The sequence below is a fragment of the Anomaloglossus baeobatrachus genome, chromosome 3 (genome assembly GCF_048569485.1).
Source record: "Anomaloglossus baeobatrachus isolate aAnoBae1 chromosome 3, aAnoBae1.hap1, whole genome shotgun sequence".
NCBI lineage: Eukaryota > Metazoa > Chordata > Amphibia > Anura > Aromobatidae > Anomaloglossus > Anomaloglossus baeobatrachus.
This window is the reverse complement of record NC_134355.1, coordinates 618,952,375-618,973,216: the sequence shown is the minus strand read 5'-3', so window position 1 is coordinate 618,973,216 and position 20,842 is coordinate 618,952,375. Positions and strand designations below refer to the sequence as shown.

At 46.5% G+C, this 20,842-nt stretch overlaps 1 protein-coding gene across 1 annotated transcript in view; it reads right to left on the bottom strand.

The window, feature by feature from the left end:
• ASAP2 (ArfGAP with SH3 domain, ankyrin repeat and PH domain 2) overlaps positions 1–20,842 on the bottom strand; it is a 297,496-nt gene that overhangs the window by 54,172 nt on the left and 222,482 nt on the right. The window contains exon 9 of the mRNA XM_075341565.1: positions 2,926–3,012. Coding sequence (XP_075197680.1) covers positions 2,926–3,012 — 87 coding nt within the window. The remainder of the gene's footprint in view (positions 1–2,925; positions 3,013–20,842) is intronic.

Genomic DNA, 20,842 nt, shown 5'->3' with positions numbered 1-20,842 from the left:
AGTCTGCAAGTTTTTTGTTTTTTTTTTACACTGCTTTCACTCTACGTTTTTTTAACATGCGTCATGAACTTTTTTTAACGCAAAAACGGATCCAGTGCAAATGCGTTTTCATTTCACTGCATTTGCAATGGACTCGCGTCAGCATGCGTTCACCTGCGTTTGCGTGCGTTATAGTGAGGATCCAGCGACTTGCAGTTTTTTAACTTTTTTAAAAAACACTACTTGTATCGTTTTTGAGCTGCGTCCAAATACTGTTTTTCATTGGATCCTGACTAAACAGCACGCAAACGCTGTGAACGCTGGCATGCTGATAGACAGGATCCTGCTTGCTCTACTGAGCATGCCCAGAAACCAACCTCGGGTGATCAGTCTCTCTCTCCCCCTCCCTCACTCCCCCGCCTGAGAGCGGCAGACGCTCGTAACCAAGGTAAATATCGGGTAACCAAGCAAAGCGCTTCGCTTAGTTACCCGATGTTTACCTTGGTTACGTGTGCAGGGAGCAGGCAGCCCGGCTCCCAGCAGCTACGAACGCTCGTAACCAAGGTAAATATCGGGTATCCAAGCAAAGCACTTTGCTTAGTTACCCAATGTTTACCTTTGTTACCAGCGTCTGCAGCTGTCAGATGCCGGCTCCCAGTCTATCACGTTCAGTTCCCTTCACTCCCGATCACATGACTTCAATGCCCACCCATAAACTTCAAGTGGCAGGATCCTGCAAAATAACACAAGTGTTTTTCTTTGTAAAAACAGGATCCACTCTTACAGCAAAAAACCGTTCATGACGCATGTTAAAAAAATGTAGTGTGAAAGCAGCCTTAATTTGTACTTAGTGACCCTCCATCACTGACATTAATTGTGATGATACAGGTCTGTCGGATCAGATGCCATTTTCGTCATTTCCATAATGTGAGAAGCTGCTCCCTTTAGTCTCCAATAGTAGAGAATAGGAATAATTAAATTTAATTTTTCATATTTTCTTTAATTTTAAAAGATATTTGCACATGTAATACATTGTTTTGTAATGTATTCCCTTTTAGTGAACAGGGCTGTGTTGCATTATTCTGTACAGCAGACGGCCACTTTATACTGGAGGAGTGGTGCGGATCGGACCAGTTTGTTCTCTCTCTCAAAATCAGTAAGTGATGGCAAATCCTGTCATCAATTACCAAAAAAAAGTAAAAAAAAAAAAAAGAAAATCTCTAATTTCCAAAAATAACAAAACCACCCTATAGGTTGATAGAAGTATTGCAGTTAAGTTCCACTTAAGCGAAAGGGCCGAGCAGTAATACTACACAGAAACTGCAGACAGAAGTGAAGCCGTTTTTTCAAGTACCGTATTTTTCAGATTATAAGACACACTTTTCCTCCCAAAAATTTGGGAGGAAAAAGAGGGGTGCGTCTTATAATCGGAATGTAGCTAACCGGGGGTGGTGGAGAGGAGTCACAGGAGGCAGGGGAGATGCTGCGGGCTGTGCTGTGGCATACTGCGGGTGGCGGGCTGTGCTGTGGCATACTGCGGGTGGTGGGCTATGCTGTGGCTTACTGTGGGCTGTGCTGTGGCACACTGCGGATGACGGGCTGAGCTGAGGCTTACTGTGGGCTGTGCTGTGGCACACTGCGGGTGGCAGGCTGAGCAGTGGCTTACTGTCGGCTGGGCTGTGGCACACTGTGGGTGGCGGGCTGTGCTGTGGCTTACTGTGGGCTGTGCTGTGGCATACTGCGGGTGGTGGGCTGAGTTGTCGCTTACTGTGGTCTGTGCTGTGGCACACTGCGGGTGGCGGGCTGTGCTGTGGCTTACTGTAGGCTGTGCTGTGGCACACTGCGAGTGGCGGACTGTGCTGTGGCTTACTGTGGGCGGCGAGGCAGGGGCCACAGTCTGAAGTGCGGGCTTCAAAGAATGGTGCCCAAAGTCAGTGCATGCGCAGATGGAGCTCTCAGCAAAAGATCTCATCTGTGCATGCGCCACCTACAGCCCATTGATTCCATGCAGCGGGCTTAAGCAAAATGGCACCTGGAGGTGGCGGCGCGTGTGCAGAAGATATCTCGGCTTGTCATTGAGCAAAGAGCTTAATCTGCGCATGTGCCGCCTCCCGGCGCCTTTTCTTTGAAGCCAGCACCGCCAACAGCTTTTGGATGCTCCTCCTGCCTCACAGTGCCCGCAGTGAGTATCTGGGACACCAGCTGCACCTTCACAGCATCACCCTACGCCACCACTGCCCCTGCCTCCTGTCACCCCCAACTCCACCACTGCCCCTGCCTCCTGTGACCCTCAACTCCACCACCGCTAACACTCCCTCCGGTAAAGCAGCAACAGATTATAAAAGATGGACTCCATATTCCCCCCCTTGCTTTTTTCCCCTCTAAATTTGGGGTGTGTCTTGTAATCCAATGCGTTTTATAAAACAAAAGGGACGGTAAATAGCTACAATTTTCTAATCCTGGACAGTCCCTTAAAGGGAATCTGTCAGCAGGTTTTTGCCATGTAAGCTGAAGACAGCATGATGTAGGGGTTAAAACATAAAATTCAGGGATGTCTGTTTTGTCAAGGTCTGATGTGTTTTCCTGGAGTCTTTGTTTAAGCAGCAGGGCTTTTCATTGCTTGGACTACAATGTCACGTGCACGGCAGTCCGGCATGCCCCCTCCTCTGACTGATACCTCACCGTCAATGCTCAATCTCTATAGAGAGCCTGATGTAGGCGGGACAGCTCTGTTAGCTCTGCTACATGGCTAAAGCTAAAACTCCTGATTGTGTCGGAATGGCGGCACCCAGTAATCTAAGTGATACATCGTTAGATTCAGGATCTCTTGGCCTACGTCATGCTGCTCTCAGATGAGGTTTCAAAACCCTGCTTCCCTTTAAAGCAACAGGTTTCCAACAAGATATTCTACCATGTCTAGTAAGACTTCCAGGCTCACAAGCTCACCTCCTTCTGGTCCACTTGCAGCGCAGTCTTCAGGATGTCTCTTAGTTGGCTCAGTTGTTTTCTTTCTTCATCCTGGACTTGTTTCATCTAAAAGGAAAATACAAGGAGACATCAAATACAAGTTTTAGAAGAAGACTTCAAATTAAGTCTTAAACCCAAACAAACAACATAAAAACGTAAAAGGCTAAGAGGAATGGCGGACTTAGTGACTCCATGCTTATGTACGGAAACAGTCACTACAGTCAGACCCCTTCCATTAGCAGCTGCATGGAACAAATTATCCAAGATTAAGAGGAGGAAAAAGCCACAGATAAACAGACATTGTTAGGAATCGTTAATCCAGTCTAGCCGCGGCTCTTTCAAGCACAAGATCCTATTTACTGCGTAAGATTTAGGGCTCACAGACTGCCTTAGCAATGACCTGATCCAAGTAAATCCTAATGACTGAAAGCACAGGTCCAGTCCCCATGTGTGTACAATTTCAGTGTCTAATGAAAACCATAATCCATCCTGATAAAAGAAACTACCAAACCATATAAAACTGTAGTATAATCTGTAATCTGGGGCTGCGAGACAGCCGAGGGTGTCGCGACAATAACGTCATAGTAAACCAATTAATCAGAAAAGCCGCGAGGGATGGCGGTAGATGGGAGGAAGCTTGCAGGGCATTGGTCTGGTAGCCTCTGACCTCCAATGTGGCTACTGGACCAGGGTTTCTCTGGCGTTTCTGATCAATTCAGGCAGACCTGGACGTCGACCTGCTGTATGCTAATTCATTGACAGGCTAGCAAGAGTTAACCTCTGCTACCCTGTACATTTGGCTGCCTTACAACAAGTGATCAAATAAGCCCATCACTTCAGCTCCTCATTTTTAGGCTGGAGGAATTCTTCTACCTACGCCAACTATAGTTTCTGCTGTGTTGGTCTGTGTACTGTGGTGACTCAGATTTGCTGGAAAAAGAGTTGCTTTGTGCTTGCTTTCGTTATGGACTTACCCATTGTCTTGTTGTGTCCACCCTGCTCTTGTTTTCCTCCTAATCTCTTATATCTCTGTGTGTGCTGCTGTGTGACAGAGTTTTGGTTTCCCCGGTTTCCCCTGTTGGTCTATTTCTGTGGGTTAAATGACACTCCAGTCCCAGCCTCCCCTGTGGGAGGTGGAGGGGGTATAAGATCAGCGCTGGTCAGAAGCAGGGCCAGGAAGGAGACTCAGACATCTCCACCATTAGGGGTATCTCTGAGAAAAGGGCTAGCACAGAGCCGCCGTAATCTGGGGGGTCAGCTTAGGGGTCCCGGTTTCCCGCTATCCCCATAGTCCCTTGTAACACTTTCTATATGTGTTTAAATATTTTACTGGCACTGATCTGCACATTTGCTACTTGATAGCCATATCAAACATGTCCGCCTAAATATTTTATTTATTTTTTTAATTTACCAGAATTGGTTTTATTTTTAATAATATATATATGCCTAAGATATACTATTTTAATATTTACTAATACAATTAAATATTTTTATTTTAATCTTCAGATGTGTTACATAATATTTTTGTAGCTATATAAAAAAATGTGTATTGACATTCTTTACGTTTGTGTATAGGTATTCTTCTAATGAATATCAGCCGGATTGATGAAATTCATGTTCAGACCAAACACTGAACATTCATAATCATCCAAAAACGCATTGATTTGCACATGTGCAATATGAATGGGTTATAAACAAACAATTACAATGGTCTAGACCAGAGGTCTCAAACACAAGGCACGCATCCCCCTTGTCTATTGCGGCAGGTGCAGGGGCCGCAGCAGTCACTGCTCTCGGCTTTATTTCAAATGAACGTTTTACTGGCGCTGTGCAGAGTCAAGCTCTCACTGCACTATTCCAATAGCAGCCACTGGCCAATCAGAGGCAAGCAGCTGATGCGTAAGACGTCACCTGCTTGCATCTGATTGGCCGATGGCTGTCATTGGAATAGTGAAGAGAGCTTGATTCAATGCAGCAGCGGCAAAACGTTCATCTGAATTTTAGGATGGGAACATTACTACAGGATGGGGACAAGGATGGTGCACATTAGTAAAAGGGGACAAGATAGTGGCACATTACAACACGATGGGGCACATTACTATAGGATGGGGTCAAGGGGGGAGCACAATTACAGGAGGAGTACGATAATGAGGCACATTACTTAAAGGGGACAAGGCTGGGGCACATTACTACAGGATGGGGACAAGGATGGGACACATTTTTAAAAGGTGCAAGGATGAGCACATTACTAAAGGATGGGCACATTACTACAGAATGGGGACCAGGATGGGTACATTACTTCAAGAAGGGGAACAGGATGTGGACATTACTAAAAGATGTTGGCCAAAATTACTATATGGTGCTAAGTGGAAAACTATATTACTTAAAAGAAAAGGGATAAAATGAACAAAAATAAAAAGCATGACTTTTTTTTACCATCAAAAATATATATTTTTTTAAATAAAATATTCTATTAATATATACACACACACACACATTATATATATATATATATATATATATATATATATATATATATATATATATATATTACACATATATATATATATATACACATATACACACACATATATATATATATATATATATATACATATACACACACACACACAGTATATATATATATATTATATATATATATATATATATAGTATATTAGACATATATGTATTTTTTAAATTTACTTATTTATTTAAACCAAAAAAGTGCACGTTTTTCCTAATAAACAAGCAAAAAATGTTTAAAAAACAGCGGTCCAAAGGTGTAGAGCAAAAAAAAAAAAATATGGTACCAAAAAAATGTCAATTTATCCTGCAATCAGTACGCCCCCCCAAATTATTTTTTTTTTCTATGTGTGGCCCATATACCCAGCCAAGTTTGAGACCTTTTGGTCTAGACTGCCCCTTTAAGACATTGGTCAAGGATACTCCAAGTAACTGCCAAGGTAAGGAATACTAATCAAGCATTGTGAATACAGCTACTGCAGTGAAAGACGGGAGACAGACCCTGACAAACGCATGGAGCACTCTTTATGGGAATGCTGACTGAAGGTTTACAAAGAAATGCCACAAAAACTGGTAAAGAATGTTTTGGTAAAACACTTTGCTTTGTGAACGCTTAATCCTGACCTTGCATGAATGTCTAATCATCACCCAACCTGCAGAAACCGGAGACGCGAGGACACTGAAGTGGTGGCATCAGCAAGTAACGTGGTTTTCACAGCTGCTCCGAGAGGACTCGGTCTGTTTTTTCTACAAACATACGCTTGTGCCACAAGGATGGAGCAAACTTCGCATGAAGCCATGCTGACAAAGTATTTCTCCCCCAAGACACACACTATTTGTGACGGGAAGGTCATCATTTAGCGGAGTCCTTATTTCATAGGACAAGTTTGCCAATTCATGAAAACAAGGTTTTGGGAAAGGAAAAAAAAAAAAAATAGCAATTCAGTAAAAATAATCAATTATTAAGAATGTTAGCTGAAACCGCTCTCTGAAGTCCCAGTCTTTACGACACAGCTATGTGTTCCATAGAGCGGGGGGCCCATCGTCATCTTCCCAGGGGAATTGATGAGCGAGACTTTGAAAAAGAGCCACTCCTTGGCTGGGTCCTTCCCGGAGGGAAATCTGGCTATTTTCTGTGTTGAGACTCCTAACAGACGCTCCTCGGACCTTTTTGATTTGCATATTCCCAGGGGGAAATGCACCTAGGATTTCACTGTGTTGAGCGCCCTCGCTGGCTGTCAGCAGTGTTTTTTCTGACTGGTCTCCCCGAGATCAGTGATTGTTTTGTCTTGTTGGTCTACTAGGCATTGCTCCCACCTGGCCAGAATCCTACTCCACACTGATGAGGGGCAATACCCCAAAACAGCTGTCTGTGGATGGATACCTGGCCTTGGTATTTCCCTTGTCATATCTTTAAAAACTCGTTAAAGAGCTGGATATTGACTAAAAGGGCCACTTAATATGGTGGTTATGCTGGTCTCTTAAAAAGAGCCACTCCTTGGCTAGGTCCTTCTCGGAGGGATATCTGGCTAGTTTTGGTGTTGAGACTCCTAACAGAGGCTCCACGGACCTTTTTGCTTTGTAGATGGCCCGACAACAGTTCTATCAACTGTGCGTACAGAAGTATGGGGCTGCAGCGTTCTCATCCATTAACTAAAGGGATTGTTGCAAAACTTATTAGATTCTATATCAAGGAGTCTGAACTAATGGTACAGATTACACCTTATAAGGCTATGTTCACACAAGGCTTTTTTGGTAAGTTTTTTTTACCTGACTAAAACCTGATCTTTAGGCAGGAAATCTCCTTTGAGTCATCTGCATTTTTGGTGCGTTTTTTATTGCCGTTTTTCCTGCAGATTTGCGGCTTTTTTTTCCCTACAAAATGGGTTGTATCAATGAAAAAACGCAGCAAATCTCCAACAAAGAATTGACATGCTTATTCTTTAACCCCTTCAGCCCCAGGGCAGTTTCCATTTTTGCGTGTTTTTTGTTTGGTTTTTTTTTGCCATTGTTTGTTGTCAGTTTTGCCATATGAGTGCTTGTTTTTTGTGGGACGAGTTGTACTTTTAAATGAAACCATAACTTTTACCATATAGTGTAATGGAAAACAGCAAAAAAAATTCCAAGTGTGGAAAAACTGCAAAAAAAAAAAAAGTGTGATCGCACAATAGTTTTTGGGATATTTTATTCACCATGTTCACTATATGGTAACACTGATGTGTCATTGTGATGCCCGAGTTTGTAGACACCAAACATGGCATAGAAAAATTCTGCATATCGATAATATAGATAATATCACAATATTATATAGTAAGCAGATTTTAGGACTACAATATAAGGACCAAATCGCAAAAAGTACTACAGTAAACACACAAAGGCGATCAAGTAGGTCCAAATATATTTATTAATAGATAGTGCAGATAAGTGAAGGGGGTCAGAGAAACGGTGTACATCACTGCAGTTAGCAAAAATTAGATGCAAATATTGACATACTAACCAATGCATAGTCATAAGGATATATATATATATCTATATATATAATTGCCTTATTCTGTCTGTCTATCTGTCTGTCTGTCTGTCTGTCTGTCTGTCTGTCTGTCTGTCTGTCTGTCTGTCTGTCTGTCTGTCTGTCTGTCTGTCTGTCTGTCTGTCTATCTGTCTGTCTATCTGTCTGTCTATCTGTCTGTCTATCTGTCTGTCTATCTGTCTGTCTATCTGTCTGTCTATCTGTCTGTCTATCTGTCTATCTGTCTGTCTATCTGTCTGTCTATCTGTCTGTCTGTCTGTCTGTCTGTCTGTCTGTCATGCTCCAAAATTGTGTCCTTACGGTGACACAAAGCTGATTGGCCGCTGGGCTCGCCATGGTCCCGCCCCCCCACACCGATTGGCCGCTCGCCCAGGCTGCGCCCCCACACGGATTGGCCAGCCGCTCGCCCAGGCTCCGCCCCCCCCCACAGATTGGCCTCTCGCCCCGGCACCCTGCAGGCATTGGCAATTCGGCCACGCCACGCCCCGCCCCCCTCACGCAATGCACGCTAGCTCTGGCCCCGCCCCCTCCCTCCCCCCGCGCATTCCCCGAACTGACACGGCTGTCACCGAGGTGAGTACTGTACTTCCCCCCCACCCCCCCCCCGCACATTCCCCGAACTGACACGGCTGTCACCGAGGTGAGTACTGTACTTCCCCCCCACCCTCACCCCCCCCTTCCCCGGCCTCCGCTCGCACGGGAGTGGTGTGGATACGTTGGTAACCATGCTCGCATGGTTACAAGCGCATCAAGGTCCTGCTGCTGCGGCGGAAGAAAACATACACACACATCAGATCACACTCACCCTCACACACACCTCACACACACCTCACACACACCTCACACACACCTCACACACACCTCACACACACCTCACACACACCTCACACACACCTCACACACACCTCACACACACCTCACACACACCTCACACACACCTCACACACACCTCACACACACCTCACACACACCTCACACACACCTCACATCGCATTCACATACTTACAGCATCCGGCGATATCGCTTGCTTCTCGGCCTCGATACTGTGCTGTTGTGACCTTCCAGGACCTGACGGAGGATCACATGGCCAGAGGCATGTGGTATCTCTGGATGTTGTGAGTGTGAGCGCGTATGTGCGATATCGTCAGTGTCTGTGTGTGTGAGTGGATGCGATCGGGTGTGTGTGAGTGGATGCGATCGGGTGTGTGTGAGTGGATGCGATCGGGTGTGTGTGAGTGGATGCGATCGGGTGTGTGTGAGTGGATGCGATCGGGTGTGTGTGAGTGGATGCGATCGGGTGTGTGTGAGTGGATGCGATCGGGTGTGTGAGTGTCGGCAGAGGAGCACGGCGTGCTGGAGGAGGCTGGGAGCAGAGAGGCTGATCATGGGGAAGGCTGGGAGGGGGAGGCTGATGCTGGGGGAGACTGGGAGGGGAAGGCTGATGCTGAAGGAGGCTGGGAGGGGGAGGCTGGGAGGAAGGAGGCTGGGAGGAGAGAGGCTGATCCTGGGGAAGGCTGGGAAGGGGAGGCTGATGCTGAGGGAGGCTGGAAGGAGAGAGGCTGATGCTGGGGGAGGCTGGGAGGAGAGAGGCTGAGGCTGGGAGGAGAGAGGCTGATGCTGGGGAAGGCTGATGCTGAGGGAGGCTGGGAGGGGAAAGCTGATGCTGGGGAAGGCTGGGAGGACGGAGGCTGGGAGGAGAGAGGCTGATCCTGGGGAAGGCTGGGAGAGGGAGGCTGATGCTGGGGGAGGCTGGAAGGAGAGAGGCTGATGCTGGGGGAGGCTGGAAGAAGAGAGGCTGATGCTGGGGGAGGCTGATGCTGGGGGAGGCTGGGAAGAGAGAGGCTGATGCTGGGGAAGGCTGGGAGGAGAGAGGCTAATGCTGGGGACAGAGAGGAGAGGCTGATGCTGGGAGGAGAGAGGCTGATGCTGGGATGAGAGAGGCTGATGCTGGAAGGAGAGAGGCTGATGCTGGGAGGAGAGAGGCTGATGCTGGGAGGAGAGAGGCTGATGCTGGGGGAGGCTGGGAGGGGGAAGCTGATGCTGGGGGAGGCTGGGACGAGGGAGGCTGATGCTGGTGGAGGCTGATGCTTGGGGAGGCTGATGCTGGGGGAGGCTGGAAGGAGAGAGGCTAATGCTGGTGGAGGCTGATGCTTGGGGAGGCTGATGCTGGGGGAGACTGGGAGGGGAAGGCTGATGCTGAGGGAGGCTGGGAGGGGGAGGCTGGGAGGAAGGAGGCTGGGAGGAGAGAGGCTGATCCTGGGGAAGGCTGGGAACGGGAGGCTGATGCTGAGGGAGGCTGGAAGGAGAGAGGCTGATGCTGGGGGAGGCTGGAAGGAGAGAGGCTGATGCTGGTGGAGGCTGATGCTTGGGGAGGCTGATGCTGGGGGAGACTGGGAGCGGAAGGTTGATGCTGAGGGAGGCTGGGAGGGGGAGGCTGGGAGGAAGGAGGCTGGGAGGAGAGAGGCTGATCCTGGGGAAGGCTGGGAAGGGGAGGCTGATGCTGAGGGAGGCTGGAAGGAGAGAGGCTGATGCTGGGGGAGGCTGGAAGGAGAGAGGCTGAGGCTGGGAGGAGAGAGGCTGATGCTGAGGAAGGCTGATGCTGAGGGAGGCTGGGAGGGGAAAGCTGATGCTGGGGAAGGCTGGGAGGACGGAGGCTGGGAGGAGAGAGGCTGATCCTGGGGAAGGCTGGGAGAGGGAGGCTGATGCTGGAGGAGGCTGGAAGGAGAGAGGCTGATGCTGGCGGAGGCTGATGCTTGGGGAGGCTGGAAGGAGAGAGGCTGATGCTGGTGGAGGCTGATGCTTGGGGAGGCTGGGAGAGGGAGGCTGATGCTGAGGGAGGCTGGGAGGAGGGAGGCTGGGAGAGGTAGGCTGAGAGAAGAGAGGCTGATGCACACACACACACACACACACGCGCGCACTGCACAACACACCACACACCACACACACTGGGAACCACAAACAACTGCCCTACACAGACACCCACACACACAGACAACGCTGCACACACACAACACCCAACACACAAACACCGCGGCACACACAAATATACGCACATACCGCACAACACACACATTGCACAAAACATACCTCCCCCCAAAACACACCACACACAAACCGCGCAACACACACACAACGCTACAGACACACAGCGCTCCACAAACAACGCAACACACATACAACACCGCTCTCACCCCCCGTCACACCCAGACAACACCCAGAACATGTACAGCGCCTACACAAACACTTGGTAACTACACACAACAACATCTATATATCTATATATATATATATATATCTATATATCTATATATATATCTATATATCTATATATATATATAACAAAAATCATACATGAACTACACAATACGTAAATTCTAGAATACCCGATGCGTAGAATCGGGCCACCTTCTAGTATATATATACACACATACATACATATACATATATATATATATTATATATGTATGTGTGTATATATATATATATATATATATATATATATATATATATATATATTATATATGTATGTGTGTATATATATATATATTATATAATTATATAATATATATTATATGTATGTGTGTATATGTATATATATATATATATATATATATATATATATATATATATATATATATATATATATATATATATATATATATATATATATATATATATATTTAAGTCACACATTGCAGGATACGCCCAAAAAGAAAAGTACTAATACTGGCATACTCACAGAGAAGATATAAACAACCCTTAATATAAAGGTGTATCTCCTACATATAATGTATTTAATGCTGCTGGTAAGATAATGAACAAGGAGCAAGTAAGAGACACCTAATATAGGTAGGTAGCCTAAATATCTTCAGTGCAAGATATACTAAACAGTAATTCAAACCATAACATAGGGCTTGAAGAGATGGAAAGTATATTCCAAAAGAATTAATGTAACATATATCGCACTACGCTGGTCAGGAAACACACGATGTGAGTCATTTAACCCAGTCAGGAAGAGCATCCATTCAATCCCCATATGGTGCACTGAGACATACATAAGGGTTATGGATAAGATCCATAGATCCGAGGGCCAGATCAATTTTGGGCAGAGTAATGCAAGGTAAGACAAGATTTACATATTACCTGGATATGAGCAACTGCAGTGGACTGCGCCCAATGCGCATTTCGGTATGTAACCTTCGTCAGGTGACCATGGAAAATCTGCAGCTAAAAAAACGCAGCAAGAACTTACCAAAAAAGCCCTGTGTGAACATAGCCTAAAAGGGACCTATCACCGCCTGTCAGTGGAGACCAAAGTATCTTAAGCATATTCTCAAACTTATATGGAAAAGCAGGAAAATATTCTAATAAAACCTCTGTTCCCTTAGGAGAGCAAAGCTCAAGTCAGTTCAGGCTCTACGCTGTTTCACTATCTTGCCAGCTTTGGGAGACTTCCTGCTTCCTAACTGAAAGATACCACAGTATGGGAAAGAAAGTTTGTGCCCAGCATAAAAACACACTGTTTTGTAACTTCATGCTCGATGTACGACTATACAACCCCTGGCAAAAATTCTGGCCTCCCCTGGCTCTGAGGATGTTCATTCAGTTGCAAAGCACAAAACTAAAGTCATTTCAAATGGCAACTTTCTGGCTTTGAGAAACACTAAAAAAATCATGAAAACATAATGTGCTAGCCAGTAACAGTTACTTTTCAAGACCAAACAGAGGGAAAAATAATGGTATCACTCAATTCTGAGGAAAAACATTATGGAATCATGAAAAACAAAATAACACTCTAATACATCAGTCGTATTTTGTTGCACCACCTCTGGCTTTTATAACAGCTTGCAGTCTCTGAGGCATGGACTTAATGAGTGACAAGCAGTACTCATCAATCTGGCTCCAACTTTCTCTGATTGCTGTTGGCAGATCAGCTTTGCAGGTTGGAGCCTTGTCATGGACCATTTCTTCAACTTCCACCAAAAATTTTCAATTGGATTGAGATCCGGACTATATGCAGGTCATGTCATTGACCTCATGTGTCTTCTATCAATGAATGTTTTCACAGTTTTTGCTCTATGGCAGGATGCATTATCATCTTGACAAATGATTTCATCATCCCCAAACATCCTTTCAATTGATGAAATAAGAAAAGTGTCCAAAATTTCAATGTAAACTTGGGCATGTATTGAAGATGTAATGACAGCCATCTCCCCAGTGCCTTTACCTGACATACAGCCCCATATCATCAATGACTGTGGAAATGTACATGTTCTCTTCAGGCAGTCATCTTTTTATTGTTTAGCTTTTCTGTATGTAAATCCCATTTCCTTTAGGCTGTTTCATACAGTTCGGTCACAGATATTGACTCCAGTTTTTTTCCCATTTGTTCCTCATTTGTTTTGTTGTGCATTTCCTGTTTTTGGAGACATATTGCTTTAAGTTTCCTGTCTTGACACTTTGATGTCTTCCTTGGTCTACCAGTATGGTTGCCTTTAACAACCTTCCCATGTTGTTTGTATTTGGTCCAGATTTTAGAAACAGCTGACTGTGAACAACCAGCATCTTTTGCAACATTGCGTGATGATTTAGCCTCTTAAGAGTTTGATAATCCTCTCCTTTGATTCAATTGACATCTCTTGTGTTGGAGCCATGATTCATGTCAGTCCACTTGGTGTAACAGCTCTCCAAGGTGTGATCACTCCTTTTTAGATGCAGACTAATGAGCAGATGTTATTTGATGCAGGTGTTAGTTTTGGGAATGAAAATTTACAGGGTGATTCCATCATTTTTTACCCCTGGTTGGTCTTAAAAAGTAACAGTTACTGGCTAGCACATTATGTTTTCATGATTTTTTTTAGTGTTTCTTAAAGCCAGAAAGTTGCCATTTGAAATGACTTTAGTTTTGTGCCATGTCTGTGATCGGCTTTTTTTAAACAAAAGTAAACAACTGAATGAACATCCTCAGAGCCAGGTGATTCCATAATTTTTGCCAGGGGTTGTATGATTGAACTCCAGATGGATTCCTGTGTATTCTGGAGCGGCTAGAATATACAGCTGCAGAGGTAAAACCTGTCACAGTATCTTCTCAGTTGTCTGCTTTGGGCTCTCTGTGTATTTCGTGAGGGACTGAGATTAACCCTTTAGCGTAACCTAGGGATACATGAGCGAGATTACTACATTTGTATTTAGAATTTTGGAAAATCTATGAGGAAAAATGGGTGAATCAATTTTATTACTGTATTTTATTGACCAGCAACAAAATGCAAAATCCAGATCTGAGCACAAATGTACCATTCTGTTGAATCTCACCGAATTCTGCCCTGTCTGGTATAAAGTATAGTAAAACCTAACTCCTTATAAAGGCCCTCCTTCACACGTCCATGAGTCCGGTATGTACGGAGACATGTCTGTTTTTCTCCAGCAGCATGGGTGTCATATGGACCGCACACTGATGTGATCCATGGGACATCAGTGTGACACATGCTGGAGAACACACGCGTCTTTGAAATAAAATTATTTTCTATACTCACCTGTCTCTGGTGCTGCTGTCACTTGCTTCCGTGCCCGCTCATTATGCTCATGCATATTCACTGCACTGCGGACCAAGTGGCAGTAGCGCCGGAGACAGCAGCGAAGGGGGCAAGTGAGTATAGAAGTTCCTGCAATCTGTGTGCTATCACAGATAGCGCACACACAACCCACGGGCGCGCGCGCGCGCACACACACACAACACGCGCGCACACACACAACACGCGCGCACACACACAACACGCGCACACACACACAACACGCGCACACACACACAACACGCGCACACACAACACGCGCACACACAACACGCGCACACACACACAACACGCGCACACACACACACAACACACGCACACACACAACACGCGCACACACACACAACACGCGCACACACACACAACACGCGCACACACACACAACACGCGCACACACACACAACACGCACGCACACACACCACGCACGCACACACACAACACGCACGCACACACACAACACGCGCGCACACACACAACACGCGCGCACACACACAACACGCGCGCACACACACAACACGCGCGCACACACACAACACGCGCGCGCACACACACAACACGCGCACACACACACAACACGCGCACACACACACACAACACGCGCACACACACACACAACACGCGCACACACACACACAACACGCGCACACACACACACAACACGCGCACACACACAACACGCGCACACACACAACACGCGCACACACACAACACGCGCACACACACACAACACGCGCACACACACACACAACACGCGCACACACACACACAACACGCGCACACACACACACAACACGCGCACACACACACACACACACACACACAACACACGCACACACACAACACACGCACACACACAACACGCGCACACACACAACACGCGCACACACACACACACACACACACAACACGTGCACACACACACAACACGCACACACACACACACACAACACGCGCACACACACACACAACACGCGCACACACACACACAACACGCGCACACACACACACAACACGCGCACACACACAACACGCGCACACACACAACACGCGCACACACACAACACGCGCACACACACAACACGCGCACACACACACAACACGCGCACACACACACAACACGCGCACACACACACACAACACGCGCACACACACACACAACACGCGCACACACACACACAACACGCGCACACACACACACACACACACAACACACGCACACACACAACACACGCACACACACAACACGCGCACACACACAACACGCGCACACACACACACACACACACACACAACACGCGCACACACACACAACACGCACACACACACACACACAACACGCGCACACACACACACAACACGCGCACACACACACACAACACGCGCACACACACAACACGCGCACACACACACACACAACACGCGCACACACACACACAACACGCGCACACACACACACACACAACACGCGCACACACACACACAACACGCGCACACACACAACACGCGCACACACACACACACAACACGCACACACACACAACACGCGCACACACACAACACGCGCACACACACACACACACACACAACACGCGCGCACACACACACACAACACGCGCGCACACACACACACAACACGCGCGCACACACACACACACAACACGCGCGCACACATAACACGCGGGACATCAGTGTGACACATGCTGGAGAACACACGCGTCTTTGAAATAAAATTATTTTCTATACTCACCTGTCTCTGGTGCTGCTGTCACTTGCTTCCGTGCCCGCTCATTATGCTCATGCATATTCACTGCACTGCGGACCAAGTGGCAGTAGCGCCGGAGACAGCAGCGAAGGGGGCAAGTGAGTATAGAAGTTCCTGCAATCTGTGTGCTATCACAGATAGCGCACACACAACCCACGGGCGCGCGCGCACACACACACACAACACGCGCGCACACACACAACACGCGCGCGCGCACACACAACACGCGCACACACACACACAACACGCGCACACACACACACAACACGCGCACACACACACACAACACGCGCACACACACACACAACACGCGCACACACACACACAACACGCGCACACACACAACACACACGCACACACAACACGCACGCACACACACAACACGCACGCACACACACAACACGCACGCACACACACACAACACGCACGCACACACACACAACACGCACGCACACACACAACACGCACGCACACACACAACACGCACGCACACAACACGCACGCACACACACAACACGCGCGCACACACACAACACGCGCGCACACACACAACACGCGCGCACACACACAACACGCGCGCACACACACAACACGCGCGCACACACACAACACGCGCGCACACACACAACACGCGCGCACACACACAACACGCGCACACACACAACACGCGCACACACACACAACACGCGCACACACACACAACACGCGCACACACACACACAACACGCGCACACACACACACAACACGCGCACACACACACACACAACACGCGCACACACACAACACGCGCACACACACAACACGCGCACACACACAACACGCGCACACACACACACACAACACGCGCACACACACACCACGCGCACACACACAACACGCGCACACACACACACACACACACACAACACGCGCGCACACACACACAACACGCACACACACACAACACGCGCACACACACACACAACACGCGCACACACACACACACAACACGCGCACACACACAACACGCGCGCACACACACAACACGCGCGCACACACACACAACACGCGCACACACACACACACAACACGCGCGCACACACACACAACACGCACACACACAACACGCGCACACACACACACACACAACACGCGCGCACACACACACACAACACGCGCGCACACATAACACGCGCGCACACAACACGCGCGCACACAACACGCGCGCACACACAACACGCGCGCACACACAACACGCGCGCGCACACACAACACGCGCGCGCACACACACAACACACGCACACACACACAACACGCGCGCGCACACACGCTCCCACCCCATGGACTGTGAAAAATGAGCGTTTTTATCACGGACGTGTGAAGGGGGCCTAATGCTGAGGGAAGTCATCTGATTGATAACTATATAATTATAAGGGCAGATACACAAGTAAAATAAAACACTATTTTATAAAACGGTATGCACATTTCCAATACACTGTCAATTCTAAACTACTTTCACCATCTCAGCTTGCTTTGATTAAACAGAAATATTCATTTTTCAAGAAGGAGAGTAAAAACCAGCACAGGCTTCTACAAAATTCGACATCCTCATGGTGTTAATCCTGTTACTACATCTTCCCTGTCATCATTTATTAAAAGAATTCTGTACTCTAAAATGATCATATAAATTATTTTCTAGAAGATGATGTTGTGGTCTGGTCCTAATTAACATCTTCAGATCCTAATGAAGTCCCTTAAGACCCAGATCTCTGCAGCGGAACACACATACAGTATAATTAAGGACAGCTAAGAGCAAAGTATTGCGCAGCTAGTGTAAAAAAAAAAAAAAAAAAAAAAGGAACAGAGACCAAAAAGCACGAGCTGTAGTAGCCCAAGACTGCAGACTGGCTCGGCACACTGCGCAGCCTCATCATTACGTGGGCTGGTTATATGCCCAAGATCCACAATAGCTTTAGTAGTTTTCCATTTTTCCATTTTCCACGGATCCGGCGCATCAGTTTTTGCATCCATTTCATCCTTTTTTGCCGCATCCGTTTTTTTCAACAATAAATTGGAGCTTGCCCAGTTTATAAAAACGGATCTGGAGGCCGCATCCGATTTTTGCCGCATTACACTGGATCCGGCGTCCATAGGCTTCCATTGTAAATCACGCTGTATCACGCCGGATCCGGCGCATCAGTTTTTGCATCCATTTCATCCTTTTTTGCCGCATCCGTTTTTTTCAACAATAAATTGGAGCTTGCCCAGTTTATAAAAACGGATCTGGAGGCCGCATCCGATTTTTGCCGCATTACACTGGATCCGGCGTCCATAGGCTTCTATTGTAAATCACGCTGTATCACGCCGGATCCGGCGCGATGCGTTTTTTTTGTCAGAGACAAAAATTGTTACAAGAGACATTCCATCCGGCCGCCGCATTAGCCAATTACACCGGATCTGGCAAAAGCCGGATGCAACGCAATGCCATGCAGCACAATCTGGCGCTAATATAAATCAATGCGAGTAAAACGGATCTGCCGCCGGATCTGTTTTATCCGTTTTTTTTCCGGATTGTGCCTGATGGATGTGTGAAAGTAGCCTAAAGGCCAAGTGCGCACAATGAGTCCAATAAACTAATCAACATGCACAACTCCACCTAATTTGGAGATAGAAATGGCCCCCTCATCTCCTGAGTCTTTGTTCGGCTGCAAAGGTTGCTCCAATGGTACGTACGTCCGTGAATCTGCCCCTGTACAGGTGCTGGGTACATCCCATTGGGGAAATCACAAAATAAGTTATTTCTTATCCATAAAGTAGTGGTTTTCTTGCTGATGGCTGAGACTTCCAGCAATCCCAAGATCAGGGCCTTGTAGAACAGTTAACCCTGACCTATGTAGAGCCTCTGATTCATTAATTGTCTATAGGGCTGCCACAAATAGCCAAGCTCTGTCCTTTGCTTTCTCCAGCAGTCCCATAGACCATGAATGGAGCAAAGACTGAGCATGTGCAACTCTGCTCCATTGAGGATTCCAGAGCCTGGTTCTCGCATACAGGACATTATGCTCTCTCCTCTGGATAGGTAATAGCTAGTTATGTTGGGAATAACCCTTTTACAGCGGCAGAAAAATGCACACCAAATTGTGGCAATTTTATGTTAAATTCAAAGTAGAAATGTGACGGATTTAACCCATAAATTCACACTTTGAAGCATACTGTTAATTGACAAATTACAATTGTGATATTTGTAGCACCAGTTGATTTACAATGTTTATCAATCTCTTCTGTAATGTTGGTGCTGTAATTCTGTGCGAAATATACATTATGCTGTACCCCGTGCAAGCAAAGTTTTTTTGAGAGCATCAAAATTATTTGACCACCAGCGTCAACGCTCTGGTGCTCGCTGCTGATCTGTCTATACTTAAAAGGTAGGGGTGGGATTAAAATTTTTAACAACGGGTTCTCTGTAAACCACACCCATTCTGTTAGCCACAGCCATTCTGTTAGCCACAGCCATTCTGTTAGCCACAGCCATTCTGTTAGCCACAGCCATTCTGTTAGCCACAGCCATTCTGTTAGCCACAGCCATTCTGTTAGCCACAGCCATTCTGTTAGCCACAGCCATTCTGTTAGCCACAGCCATTCTGTTAGCCACAGCCATTCTGTTAGCCACAGCCATTCTGTTAGCCACACCCATTCTGTTAGCCACACCCATTCTGTTAGCCACACCCATTCTGTTAGCCACACCCATTCTGACTCACTTCACCTGATTATTTTTTGCAATTCTGACCAGTGTCACTTTATGAGGTTATAACTCTGGAACGCTTCAACGTTCAAGAGATTGTTTTTTTTTTCGTGACATATTGGGCTTCATGTTAGTGGTAAATTTAGGACAATATTTTTTGCGTTTCTTTGTGGAAAAAATTGGAAATTTGGCAAAAATTTTGAAAATTATGCAATTTTCAAAGTTTGAATTTTTATGCTCCTTAACCAGCGAGACATATGACACACAATAATTAGTAAATAACATTTGCCCCATGTCTACTTTACATTAGCACCATTTTGGGAAAAAACCCCTAAATTTATAAGGAAGTTAGAAGAGTTCAAATTTTGTAAAAATGAGCAATTTCTAATTTTTACAACAAAATTTACAAAGCCACTTTTTTTTTAGGGACCACATCACATTTGAAGTGACTTTGAGAGGTCTACATGACACAAAACACCCAAAAGTGACGCCATTCCAAAACCGGCACGCCTGAGGCTACTCAAAACCACACTGAAGAAGGTTATTAACACTTCAGGTGCATCTCAGGAACTAAAGAAACGTCAAAGGAAAAAATTAACATTTTACTTTTTGCAACAAAAATGTTAATTTCGCCTTAAATATTGCATTTTCACAAGGGTAGCAGGATTATATGGACCACAAAATTTGTTGGGCAATTTCTTCTGAACACGCAGATACCTCATATGTGGCGAAAAACCACTGTTTTGGTGCACGGCGGAACTTGGAAGGGAAGGAGCGTCATTTGACTTTT